At 35.5% G+C, this 14462-nt stretch overlaps 1 protein-coding gene across 6 annotated transcripts in view; it reads right to left on the reverse strand.

Moving 5' to 3' along the window:
* The window catches only part of LOC126759963 (GTPase-activating Rap/Ran-GAP domain-like protein 3), an 86310-nt gene that overhangs the window by 21111 nt on the left and 50737 nt on the right, over positions 1-14462 (reverse strand). For all 6 annotated transcript variants that reach the window (XM_050475250.1, XM_050475249.1, XM_050475248.1 and 3 more), the window contains 2 exons: positions 4326-4412; positions 3618-3699 (listed from right to left, as the gene is read on the reverse strand). In XM_050475250.1, coding sequence (XP_050331207.1) covers positions 3618-3699; positions 4326-4412 — 169 coding nt within the window. The remainder of the gene's footprint in view (positions 1-3617; positions 3700-4325; positions 4413-14462) is intronic.

Raw genomic sequence — 14462 nt, forward strand, 5'->3', positions numbered from 1 at the left:
AGAAAATGACGTTTGCAAAATTTCAAAACGATATCTTAAAACTGAGGGACTAGTTCGTATATATACAGACAGACGGACAAACAGACAGACGGACATGGCAAAATCGACTCAGCTCAACATACTGATCATTTATATATATACTTTATAGGGTCTCCGACGCTTCCTTCTGGGTGTTACAAACTTCGTGGCAAACTTAATATACCCTGTTCAGGGTGTAACAATCTAACCAAAAATAAACAAATAATTCTTAATGTAAAATTACAGTAATTATATATCGACATTACAACAACTTGATAATCTTCAATACATATATTATCTTAAAGCTATAGGAGGACATAAAGTATAGGGAGCTTCCTTTCGAAAAATCGATTTTTTTTACTTATCTTATTGTTTAACATTTCATATATGTTTGTAGATAGAAGCAATATTCTTAAAGTTATTGCCTTATTAATTTCCTGGCCTTTAACGCTCTAACTCTAACAGCTGCGGGCGGTCGAAATAGCAGTGCAATTTTTGAAGTGTTTTTCTCAAAACTACTTTTCCAAAGTCCGTGTTCACTGTCATTTTAAAAGTACTTGACCGATTCATTACAAACTTTGTACACATTTTTGACATATAAATACCGTCCCCAAAGTGTAGTAAATTTGTTTTCTACATTAAGGCTGTTTCCCACCCATAAAATGGCGGAATTTTTTAGTGGAAAATAGCAGTTTTCACTTTAAATGGCCGCCAAAAATTTATAAATGAAAAGAAATATCAGAGAACGATGGGGGAAGATTTGATTGTAACTTGACTAATTTTGCTTGGTGTTTTTATACTCTCGCAACAATGTTGCTAACGAGAGTATTATAGTTTTGTTCACATAACGGTTGTTTGTAAGTCCTAAAACTAAAAGAGTCAGATATAGGGTTATATATACCAAAGTGATCAGGGCGACGAGTAGAGTCGAAATCCGGATGTCTGTCTGTCCGTCCGTCTGTCCGTCCGTCTGTCCGTCCGTGCAAGCTGTAACTTGAGTAAAAATTGAGATATCATGATGAAACTTGGTACACGTATTCCTTGGCTCCATAAGAAGGTTAAGTTCGAAGATGGGCAAAATCGGCCCACTGCCACGCCCACAAAATGGCGGAAACCGAAAACCTATAAAGTGTCATAACTAAGCCATAAATAAAGATATTAAAGTGAAATTTGGCACAAAGGATCGCATTAGGGAGGGACATATTTGGAAGTAATTTTTTTGGAAAAGTGGGCGTGGCCCCGCCCCCTACTAAGCTTCTTGTACATATCTCGGAAACTATTATAGCTATGTCAACCAAACTCTACAGAGTCGTTTTCTTCAGGTATTTCCATATACAGTTCAAAAATGGAAGAAATCGGATAATAACCACGCCCACCTCCCATACAAAGGTTATGTTCAAAATCACTAAAAGTGCGTTAACCGACTAACAAAAAACGTCAGAAACACTAAATTTTACGGAAGAAGTGGCAGAAGGAAGCTGCCCCCAGGCTTTTTTTAAAAATTGAAAATGGGCGTGGCGCCGCCCACTTATGGACCAAGAAGCATATCTCAGGAGCTACTAGACCGATTTCAATGAAATTCGGTATATAATGTTTTCTTAACACCCTGATGACATGTACGAAATATGGCTGAAATCGGTTCACAACCACGCCTTCTTCCAATATAAAGCTATTTTTGCCTTCTTTGTATAATACGAGTATAAACATTAGGAACCAATGATGATAGCGGAATAAAACTTTACACAAATACGGTATTTGAAAAATATGTAAATGACGGATAATGAACGATTATCACTTTATCATGCGAGAGTATAAAATGTTCGGTGACACCCGAACTTAGGACACTTGTTTGTTTAGATAAGTTCCAGTCGAATTATGGTGAGCAACTCAATCCATATTTAAGAAATAAATTCGCAAAAAAATTTTTTTTTTTACCTTGAAACCCTAACCTAAAATACCCTCATTGGCGTTTACCTCATTTTTTACAGCTCTCGACAACAATAACCATTTGAAGGATATTTTCTCGTATGGAGACACTTTCTGTTGTGTCTCAATTTTGACGGTATTTTCCGGCAAATTTATATGTTTTCGAATTTTTGAAACAAAACAAATTGAAACACTTTGTTTTTGAAATGTCGCGGACACTTTTGCGTCTCAATGTGCATTGTTTTACTTATGCTACAGTTTCGGTGCAATATAATTTCAGGCATTTTGTACTATCAAAAATTGCATTAATATTCTTAAACCTAAGTAAACTGCTTATCTCAAACAAGGCAAGGTAAACTGAGTACACCAGCCACGGCTGACGTTTTTTTTTTTTATTTATGGACTAAAAAGTTTTAATTTATGAACGAAAGACCATACCTAATTCGATTCAAAAAGGGAAAAAGTGGGCAAAATATAAAATATATATATTTTTCAACAAATAAAGCAAATATATGTACATTCAATTTGCTAATTGAATTTAAAGCTTTTTAGGTTACATGACTCTGTGCTCTGCGTTGTTATACTCTTGCAGCATGTTGTTACAGAGTATAATAGTTTTGATCACCTAACGGTTGTTTTTTATTACTTAAAACTTGCCGAAAAATATAGGGGTATATAAATACAAATATATTAATGATCAGGATGACGAGATCAGTTAAATTGGGCTCTGTCTCTCTGTTCGTCCGTCTGCCTGTTCGTGTAAGCTGTAACTTGAGTAAAAATTAAAATATCGTAATCAAACTTAACCGACCTGTTCTTTGTCAGAAAAGAGAGAACGAGTACGTATGTAAGCGGAATCGGACCATCGTGACGCTAACGAAACGCCATTAAATGAAAATCTATAAAGTGTAATAAAGTTCTATATCGACTGTCATTTGACACAGGGGATTGCAATGGAAAAAAATACCTGTGTACAAAATTTTTGGAAAAGTATCTCCCCAACAGTGTTAAATCAGTTCACAACCCCGCTCGCTTCCCGTATAGCATCGGTATGTTTTAAAACTACTAAAAGCGAGATAAATCAATAACTACATAGGACAGAGTTGTACAATTTTACCCTCGACATGGTTTGAGATAGCTTTAGTGGCGTTACTTATTGATTTACTGTGCTTTTAGTAGTAGATTATCTTCCGATTTCATTCATTTTCACACTGTTGGTAAGAGTTCTTATTTTATTTGCGCTCAGCAGATTTGGTTGTTGTAGCTTCAGTAGTCTGGGAGATATGTACATAAAACTTATTACAGGGCAGGGCCACACCCACTTTTTCATAATGTTTTGCTCAAAGGCGACTCTTGCTACTGCGATCCCTTGCACTAAATAACATTTTTTACCTTAATTCAGTAATAATAGTTATGACACTTTATAGGTTTTCGGTTAATGGCGATTTGTGGGCGTGACGGTGGTCCGAATACGTTTATCTACGAATTCGTACTTTTTTCGTACTATGAATATGTGGACTTTAAGATTTTTCAATTTTTCCTCAGGTTACAGCTTGCACGTACAGACAGACAGTCACCCGGATTCTAACTCGTCTCTTTATCTTTATCATTTATATATACATATATATATAGCTATATCCATGTCGCTTATTCATATTATTAATTTCACTTACGTTTTCCCAAAAAGTATTTGAAATACCATCGTGTTTGATGCTCAGGATTTTCTAAGATAGGTGTGCTGGGTGATCCGAAAACCTGCAAAAGTAAAACAATTTACATAGATACCTGAGTTATATTCGCAGAAAATGAAAAGTATTATGCCAATTTTATGTGGGCTTCTTGACAATTTTACGTTAAGGTTACGGTAATTAATATAGTACTTATATGTACTCTTGGCATTCTGTGGAAGTTTTCATTGGATACAAACAGAAACAGATCGTCAGATCAGGTGATAGCGATCGGGTACTGTCGCGGGCTTATGTTGGCGTGGTTTTTGGAATTTTGCAAGCCTTAATATTACGCAAAGGGTACACGGTGTAATAGACCAAAAATTTTAAAACTCGCATTGACTAGAAAATAGTTTTGCAACCGTTTTGGTATGGGTAAATGTATCTGTTTTATCTATTTCAGGTATACACTATTAACTCACCGAAGTATTCTCACCATATTTTAGTGGCTATTTCGCGCTATATGATATGATTTTATAAATGTATATAATATACTTTTACAACAATAATCAAAGAAGCTTCAACCAATATATGTATGTTGCGTTTTTAATTATTTTAACGCCACACCACATTGTGTACAGGAACCAATATATGTATATCGGCGATTTTTGTGAGTCAGAGATTTTATTTTAAGATAATTGTTGTTTTACTCACCTCATCCTTTTCCGCTAGCGAATCACCGTTTTCAATACGAAAACGTTTAAAATTCGGATCTAGGCCATCTAATTCAGATTGTGGTAGCTGCAAAAAATAAAAATAAAACTCTTAGTAAGTACATATGATCATATACATACTTAGATACTAAACTAGTAAAGGAAATAAAGGTTTAAGTTAAGGTAAGTTTAAGTTTTGTTTATCTAACGGTTGTTTGTATCACCGAAAACTAATCAAAATTTTTTAGTAATATTATTGGGTACTTGAAAAAGTCTTTTCGTATTTCTAACCAAACTTAACTTATTTTTTTTTATATTTACAAGGAGCCTTCCAACGTAAACAGGACTTTTTGAATCCAGCGCCCTCTGGTTGCGCCATCCATATGTATGTCGACTGACATATCTGCTATTTTTATCGATTGTCCGGAGAGAATTTCATGACATTTCATTGATTGGAAGTGAAGTTATTGCGTTTTAAGCGTCAGTATGTTTGCATTATCGGTGCAAAAATGAGCCAACATTAAATTTTGTTTTAAAATTGGTAAAACTTTTACCGAAACGTTTCAATTGATGAAACATGTTTATGGCGATGATTGCCTATCACGTAGTAAAGTGCACGAGTGGTTTCAACTTTTTAAAGTGGTCGTGAGAACATAAATGACGATCAACATGTGGGACAATCAAAATCCGCGATCACCGGAAATTCCATCGAAACTGTGCGTGACCTCATCAAAAATCAGTCGAAATCATCATTAAAATTCATGGAAATAGAATTGAACATCTCCAAGACATCGATTTATCGCATTTTGACCGAACATTTGGGCTTACGAAAGATGTGTGCACGGTTTGTTCCGCACATATTGACTGACGACCAAAAATTGCTAAGAATCCAACATTCGAAGGACGATTTTTAGACCAAAAATCACATTTTAACCATTAACCACCCCCGTATTCACCTGATATGGCACGGTGCGACTTCTTCCATTTCAGAAAAATGCATTTGCCCATGAAAGGAAAGCGTTATGCAGACGTAGAGGCCATTCAAAAGGATTGCACCGGCATACTAGCGGCCATACCGGCCAATGAGCTAAAACACTCGTTCGACATGTTTTTGGGCCGTGCAATAAAATGAATTGATTTTGCGAAAAAACCATTTGTTCTGTTTCTTTTTTAAGTCCTGTTTACTTTGGAAAGCAACTTGTATAATGAACTTTAATGAACCAAATATGTACCATTTTGGTCGACCACTTTTTGCCATTTTTCCGCTATGGACATTATTCCATTAGTGTAAAACTTATCTGGTTTTTCGGCGAAAAACAGCGACAAGTAATTTTCACAGCCAACTTTACTCCATTAAGGGAGTTCTGCATTGACCGAAACAAATGGTGGTCCAATGGTACAAGGTCAGGGCTATATGGTGGATGCATCAAAACTTCCCAGCTAAGCTCTCCCAGTTTTTGCCGAGTCATCAAAGATGTTTGTGGTCTAGCGTTGTCCTGATGGAAGACGAAACCTTTTCTGTTTATCAGTTCTGGCCGTTTTTATCGATTGCTTGCTTCAATCTCATCAGTTGTTTACAGTAAAATGTAGAATTAATCTTTCGTCCAATCCCACCAAACACTCATCATAACCTTTCGAGGCGTCAATTTTGGCTTTACGACCATTTGTTGAGCTTCACCACACTTAGACTATGATCCTTTTCGCACATTATTGTGGTATTTGATCTATTTTTCGTTTCCTGTTAACGTTCGCTTTAGAAATGGTTCGATTTCACTTCGTTTCAGCAAAGAATCGCAGTTGTTAATTCATGGCTGCTTATGTGATGGTCTTATAGCCCTGACAGACGACAGCGCTAATATGCATTAGCGGGCTTAAATTACATTTACTTGCGCATTTGACCCATGTTAATGCCAATTTGTAATACACAAGAATTCCGTGCATTTAGCTGAGTTTACCAAATTTTAGTAGGCAACACTGCTCAAAAATAGCCGATTTTTGCCATTTTTTGACAGATGTCGCTTGAAATCTGCCGCCTCCTTTGTGTTTACAGCATCAGAGGTAAGCAGTTTTATATTGTTAATTAAATTCTGTGTAAGTATATTAACAAAAACAAGCTTTAATATATTTAGATGGCAGAAAATAAACAATGCACAGTTTGCTATCCATTTTTCCATTATTCTTAACTTTTTCGCACACTTTTTCCGCATTGCAATCAATTACTACTTTTAAATTCACTCTATTATCTTTTAACGTAGTTAAACGAATTTTTTTATATTGATTTTCCAAAACTACGAAAATTTGTATTAATAATTTCTCTTATTCGCTTTTATTTCACTTTTTTTTTAAATAAATAATCAAATTTCACAATCAGCTGTCCAAATGCATAAGTCGTTAACGTTGCTTAATGCGTATTAATTTTGTTCTTCTGTCAGGGCTATTAGTCAATCTTTTCCATAAGTTCATCGACTTTTTCAACGATAGGTCGGCCACAGCGACTTCAACGATATCTATTGACAAAATACGAAAATAATTTTTCGACTATCCAATATATTAAATATGTAGATAAAATCTGGTCGATGCTACCCTTACACTACATATAATGCATTTAATTTTTCTAACAAACCTTATGCCGAACATGTCGGTCAGTACCAGTTATATTTGGTACATACATATAAGTATATGATGGGTGGGATTCCGATCCACTGGTTGACGTTTTGCAGAATAAAGCATTTCCTTGGTTTTAATTCGTGCAAGTTGGAAGTGTATAAAATGTTCGGTTGCGCCCGAACTTAGCTCTCCTTACTTGTTTGTTATTCTATTGAATTTTATCGGCAAATATTAAAAAATGCGGTGATGGCAGAAATTTCTTTGGAGCGTCTCGGAAAAAACTATGAATTGCGGTGGAAAGTATAAAAATATTAGTGACTAATTTCTATTTAAGCATAGCTAAATTTCCATGTTGTAAGGAATCCTTTATAAAAATATATCTATTTATGGTCCTCCTTATGCCATACAAACGGGATTTCAATTAATTTCGAAGTAAGCAATATTATAATATTTATTTATTTATCATGTAAGTAATTAGATTTTAAGGACATTTTGCTATAGTTAGCCACTCTGATTAGCTTGCTGTCTTCGTCTTCGCCTTTGTTGTCTTCTTCTGCGGTTGGCTCGGCGTTGCCTTCTTCTTCTAGCACGTCTTCTTCTAGCAGCTTGTCTTCTTCGTCTTCTCCTCCTCGCAGCAGCGTTACTGCTGCTACTGCTACTACTGCCGCTGGAACTTGTTGATGAAGCAGCTGTTGTTGTGGTGGTGGCATCCGCTGACGCTGCTGTTGTTGTTGTTGTGGTATCTGATGAAGCCGCAGTTGTTGTTGTGGTATCTGATGATGCTGCTGTGGTTGTTGTAGTGGTATCTGACGAGGTTGTTGTAGTTGACGTTGGTTGAGCGTAACCCGCAAATCTGGTGGTGATGGTTAGAACCAATACACCCACCAGTAGTGATGGTAGCAATTTCATATTGTATTCGTCGTTGATAAGAACTCAGCAGGTTGCTTTGTTGTTAGCCAGATCTCGACTGTGCTGTTAGTGAGCTTCAGTGTGCCTTAAATAGTAAATCTGGTCTTACATTTCTAAACCTAATATTTGTTTTAATTCTTAGAAACATTGTAGTTAGAAGTAATGTTGAAGTTTATTGTAAATTATTATTTTTAGAGTTTCCTCTTAAGACTTGACAAATATCGTTCCATTCTAAACAAAAGTGGTAAATAGACTAAACAAAAACATGTTTTTATTCTTTCATATATTACATAAATAACAATAATACCAATTGTTTAAACCGGCACTTGCTTGGTCTTCAAAAGGCATTATTTACAGCAAATACACCGGGGTGTTATATAATATGTAGTATAGTACTATGTTCTAATGTGATATATTTATACAGATGCAAACTGTGTGTGAATATCTATTTTATTTCAATGTAATAAATGCAAGTCGATTCAGAGAAGAATATATACTTAAATGGCCAGGATGAAAGAGACATTTTTAAAATAAATTATTCAAATCACTTTTTAGTTTTGTCAAATAAGGTCTCCTTACAATCGCATTCTACCGAAATTTGATTAGACAGAGGAATAGCACACATTTGGTTATATGTACAAATATTCGTTATTAATTGGCAGTCGTGGAAAACATACTTTGTTTTAACTGTGGCTGTTAAATAAATTTGGAATATTTCAAAAATGGGTAGAAGTTTGAGTTGTACTCTGGAAAAAGGATAATGATTTCTGATCTTCACAAAAAAGACAAAATTGGATTGGCAAAATTTGCTCATAATACGAAAAATATGACCCAAAGCATTATACGCCATTCTTATTTACAAGTATTTTTCAGTTAAGATTAAATGTCAGATTTCGACAATTTGAGGACACAAGATTAAATGCCTACTTGTACAAAGTTGTATCCCCATATAATAATTATTGTTAGATTTGTATATTGGAAGTGAAAGAAGCAGAGTAGCTCCCCAGGTACAGGATTTTACCCAACATCTTGGTTGTGAAGTTTAACGTTTGAGGCGTATTTATTCAGTGAGTTATCGCAACTTCAGTAGTTTCCAATATAACCGTTATATGGGGAGTAGAGCTTAGTAATGACACTTTAAAAGAGTTCGTTTAAGGGCGTTTTGTGGACATGGCAGTGGTCCGTTTACGCTCATCGCTAATACCGTCCTCTCTTGGGAGCCCTGGAACATGCACTATATTTATTCAAGTTACAGACGGTCTTGAAAAAGTTACAAACATATGAAGGTGGAGCTAATAAAAGTGTTATAAAAAAAACATTTTATACTTGTATATAGAAAATATGTGTTAATATTATAGTTTAATATTAATTTTTTTAATACCTTGAATACCTTGCATATTGATAAACGGTATAGAGCCAACCGGTGTTTTGGTATTCTTACACTTGGTATATGGGAGCTAGGGTGAGTGGTGACTCGATTTCAGGAACTTTTGTCAAAATTAATCGCTGCTGGTACCCATAATGATCAATATGTATAGTGTAAAGTTAACCGGAAGATAGAAAATATTTATATAAGGCATATGTTGATTAGAGAAGTATTGACCCGCCTTAGCTCAGTTTTGACAAAAAAGCACATTATTACTAGAAAAACATTGTCTGTGATTTTCAATAATAAGTATATCTAGCAGATGGACCGATATTTTCAGTATAATGTAGGCCTAGGCCTATCTGCTGCTTAACAATTCATGGTCTGTGTAAATTTACATATACATATGAAATTTCCCATTACGGAGAGTCTTCATAGCCAAAAATCTCCCATAACTGGACAAATTTCATAAAAACAAAATTTTCATTGTCATTTTAACACAAAAGCAATTCCTATAAACAGACATGAATACGTTGCAATGACCGGTCACGCACAAAATTTTTGGATATCTTGATGACAATGTGTTTTTTTAATGACAAAAATGATCATAGTAAACAAATTTTCCTGCGTCCTGTGTCGTCTGCACACATCAGTTGCTTGAAGGAAATCAGTGGTATAATTGTCATTCATACACTTCTGGTTGACATTGAAATATATCTATGAGTTGCAGCTACCAAATCCAAGGATACATTTTATATATTCGTTTTTGTCCCGCCCCCATATATGGACGGTTAAGGTTATTAGGAACTTCACTGTATTATATTCAACAAAATTAGAGACGTAAACATTCTCAAACAATTCGCAATTGTATAAATATATTATATCACATTAGAACGTAGCACTAAGCTACATATTATGAAACAATCCAGTCTGTATTTCCTATGAATCAAGTGTTTTGAAGATCAAGTAAGTGCGGGTTTAAAGAATTGGTACTTTTTCATATGTGTAACATATTACCAAAAACATGTTTTCATTTTTTATATTTACCTCATTTGTTTGCATAATTTTGAATGATGTTTTTCAGATATTTGTCAAGTTTTAGGAAGAACCTCTAATCTTAACAACTTACAATAAACAATATAATTGTAACTACAATATTTCCAACAATTGAAACAAATATTAAAACCTTTTAGGAAAGTAAGATCAGCTTGACTATTTAAGGCACACTGAAGCTCACTAACAGCACAGTCGAAATCTGGCTAACAACAAAGCAACCTGCTGAGTTCTTATCAACGACGAATACAATATGAAATTGCTACCATCACTACTGGTGGGTGTATTGGTTCTAACCATCACCACCAGATTTGCGGGTTACGCTCAACCAACGTCAACTACAACAACCTCGTCAGATACCACAACAACAACCACAGCAGCGTCATCAGATACCACAACAACAACTGCGGCTTCATCAGATACCACAACAACAACAACAGCAGCGTCAGCGGATGCCACCACCACAACAACAGCTGCTTCATCAACAAACTCCAGCGGCAGTAGTAGCAGTAACGCTGCTGCGAGGAGGAGAAGACGAAGAAGACAAGCTGCTAGAAGAAGACGTGCTAGAAGAAGAAGGCAACGTCGAGCCAACCGCAGAAGAAGACAACAAAGAAGGCGAAGACGAAGACAGCAAGCAAATCAGAGTGGCTAGCTGTAACAAAATGTCCTTAAACTGTAATTACTTACTTGATGAATAAATAAATATAATATTATTCACTTTGAAATTAATTGAAATCCCTTTTGCTTGAGTATAATGAAACTTCTTTTATTGAGGTACGTCGATAGATATAAATTCAACAGCAAAGTTGAAAACCGCTATATAAGTTTTTGTGGTGCTAAGGAAGTCTGCACTTATATTTTTTTTTATTTTGCCTTTAAAATATTTTATTGCTATAACTCGAACATAAAATAAATTTAATAGTTTTATAGGGCTGGAGTGATTCCTAGTTTCGAGGACAAATTCAAAAACGATTTTACTAGTATTTACAGTATTAGCTGGTAAAATGTTTAGGTGTCTTGAAATTTATTCGATCTTGGAATGTGGCATTTATCAAATTGAATGCACTATTTATGTACATTTTTGTTCAAATATCTTCATCTTTTTAAATATACGAGAATATTATCAAGTGCAAGTATTTCATATTCTATTTTATTAGGATCAGCAGCATAAGTTGGCTAATTTTCAAAGTCACGGTTGCTACGGATGTTGAAGATAGACCTGAGAAATTCAACATGTCTCGTCATCTTGGTCATTTTAGGTGTTGTACACCGTTAGGTCCACGAAACTATCAATACGATCAATACGTGGCGACAGCAGAAATATATAATAAGTACGGAGCAGGGGTGTACCCTAACACATATACTTGCAACTTTTAGGGATGTTGGCAAAGCATGGCTAATAAAATATCAGGTTACTAACTGAGCCAGCCGACTTTGTACTGCCTCATATAACCTGAACTTTGACAGCTGATCGAGTTCAGGAGGTTTTGACGTTTATCAATTGCTCTCTCACTTCCAATGAGCGATGAGTTGGGCATCTATTTATCTCTGCTTCCAACGACTGGCCTTGCAATTTATTTATGGAAATTGTCCTGTATAGTATACGTAGCGTCGTGCGATATTATCTTGGACTGGAAAAAGCTGTTATATTTCTGAATGTTGGCCAAGAAGTGCTTCGAATCATTTCCAATATCAGATACTAAAGAGCGTAAATGATCTGGTGGAGGAACCAATTGTTGCAATTTTACTTTGCCTTTAGTACAATAAAATCCAGTAGATTCACTACTGTATTTTAACGCCTTATTTAGCAATTATTGTCATTTCCCGAATTGTTACCTAATTGTCGGCACAAAAATATATTGCCGGATCATAGTGGAATGCAGCTCGTTCCAAGATCACAGGTGCACTGCGTCTTCAGAATCGCTCAGTTTCATTATGTCCTCATCGACATGCGATCCATTTTCGCGGATGACACTGCTCTAGTAAGCCGTACCAAATGCCCCATAGGATCATCAAGAGTATTACAAGTATTAAGTAAACGGGGCGTAAGGAAGGTATTTACCACGAATTCCAATACTAGATATCACAAGTTGGCTGATATGTTCGGTAAAAAATTAGACATACTCACTGTAGTCCATAACTTTGGTATCGAAGTCGTTGATTACGACAATTTTTGAATTTACAGTTCTCCGACATATCGGCCCGAGCCTTTGTTTTTGAGCGATTCACAAATTGTGTGGGATCCAAAGTGAATAAATTTTTATACCATCAAATATTCATGCAATATTGAATAAATGCTAGTCCCACTTATGCTTATAGTTGCTTCAATCTGACGATAGGTCACGTGACGATCTTGTAATATCAATTTGCGGACATCATCAGTAGTTTCTGGAACAACAACTGATTTTGAACCACCTTCACGAAATTGGTCTTGGAATGATCTATGACCTCGTTTGAATTCACCATACCATCGATAAATACTGGTCCTTGAAGAAGCTTCATCGCCAACAATTTATTTAAGTTCATCGGTGCCTGTTATTGATGATGTAAAAAATACTAGCGGGAAAAGGATAACGATTTAATTCCATTTCTTGGCCGAGATGAATATTTTAAGTTACTGTAAACAACTCAAGAATGTAAACAAAGAGAATGTATAAAATCAATAATGTCAAACTTTAGGATAACGTTGTGAGATGCCAGATTACAATACTTGGTTGGTTGGAAAATTCCCAAAATATAAAAGGCAACCTAATAGTACGTACAGGGTCTACAACTATATTCGTGCGGTTTGCCAAGAAATTACGTAACAAAAATTGCTTCACTAAAATACATATGTCGAACTTTGCGTCGAAAAAAGTATTTTTTTCGGGGAGTTTCTATTTATATTATGAATCGCTGCATTTTGGTGGAAGTTTACGGGTTATTAATATACAGAATCTACTCAAGAAATCATTAGAAAACGTTTAAAAGCAGCAAAAGCAAAGAAATGGGGTATAATATGTATTGAAGCCAAGAGACGTTGAAAAACGATTTTACATGTCAGAAAGTCTGCTTGAACGCTCCAAAAGAAGTCGTTTTTGCTTCGGATTGCAACTGTTGATAAAAAATGGATTCATTACGACAACCCTAACCAGACAAATCATTAGTGAAACCAGGCCAACCAGCTAAATAAATGGACACGCCGAATTTCCATAACGCCATAGCCATATTTAGGATTTGGTGATATCAGGTAAAATATAGCTTCTAATTCTAATCCCCTATAAAAAGGTTATGTTATCAAATATTAAATCAGATCTACGACATTTAATAATGAGAGGGCATGGTTGCATTCTAATCTTTTCAAAAATTTAATAACCTACATAACAAGTTATGGATACGAGAACTTTATACCGAAAATATGATATCAGATATCACTAACAAACTGAGCGGGTGTCGTTTTCTGAAAACGATTCACAATTCGAATCGTTTAAAACCCATTGTCAATAAATCGGATATAACCGGTTTGCTACCTCAGATACAAAGATGTCCTTTCATTGTCTTCCTTATGTCATGCAAAGGGAATTCAATAAATTTCGAATTAAGTAAAATTATAATATTTATTTATTCATCAAATAAGTAATTACAGTTTAAGGGCATTTTGTTACAGCTAGCCACTCTGATTTGCTTGCTGTCTTCGTCTTCGCCTTCTTTGTTGTCTTCTTCTGCGGTTGGCTCGACGTTGCCTTCTTCTTCTGGCACGTCTTCTTCTAGCAGCTTGTCTTCTTCGTCTTCTCCTCCTCGCAGCAGCGTTACTGCTACTACTGCCGCTGGAATTTGTTGATGAAGCAGCTGTTGTTGTGGTGGTGGCATCCGCTGACGCTGCTGTTGTTGTTGTTGTGGTATCTGATGAAGCCGCAGTTGTTGTTGTTGTGGTATCTGATGACGCTGCTGTGGTTGTTGTAGTGGTATCTGACGAGGTTGTTGTAGTTGACGTTGGTTGAGCGTAACCCGCAAATCTGGTGGTGATGGTTAGAACCAATACACCCACCAGTAGTGATGGTAGCAATTTCATATTGTATTCGACTTTGATAAGAACTCAGCAGGTTGCTTTGTTGTTAGCCAGATTTCGACTGTGCTGTTAGTGAGCTTCAGTGTGCCTTAAATAGTCAAGCTGATCTTACTTTCCTAAAAGGTTTTAATATTTGTTTCGATTGTGGGAAA

Source organism: Bactrocera neohumeralis, chromosome 5, assembly GCF_024586455.1.
Source record: "Bactrocera neohumeralis isolate Rockhampton chromosome 5, APGP_CSIRO_Bneo_wtdbg2-racon-allhic-juicebox.fasta_v2, whole genome shotgun sequence".
Classification (NCBI taxonomy): Eukaryota; Metazoa; Arthropoda; class Insecta; order Diptera; family Tephritidae; genus Bactrocera; species Bactrocera neohumeralis.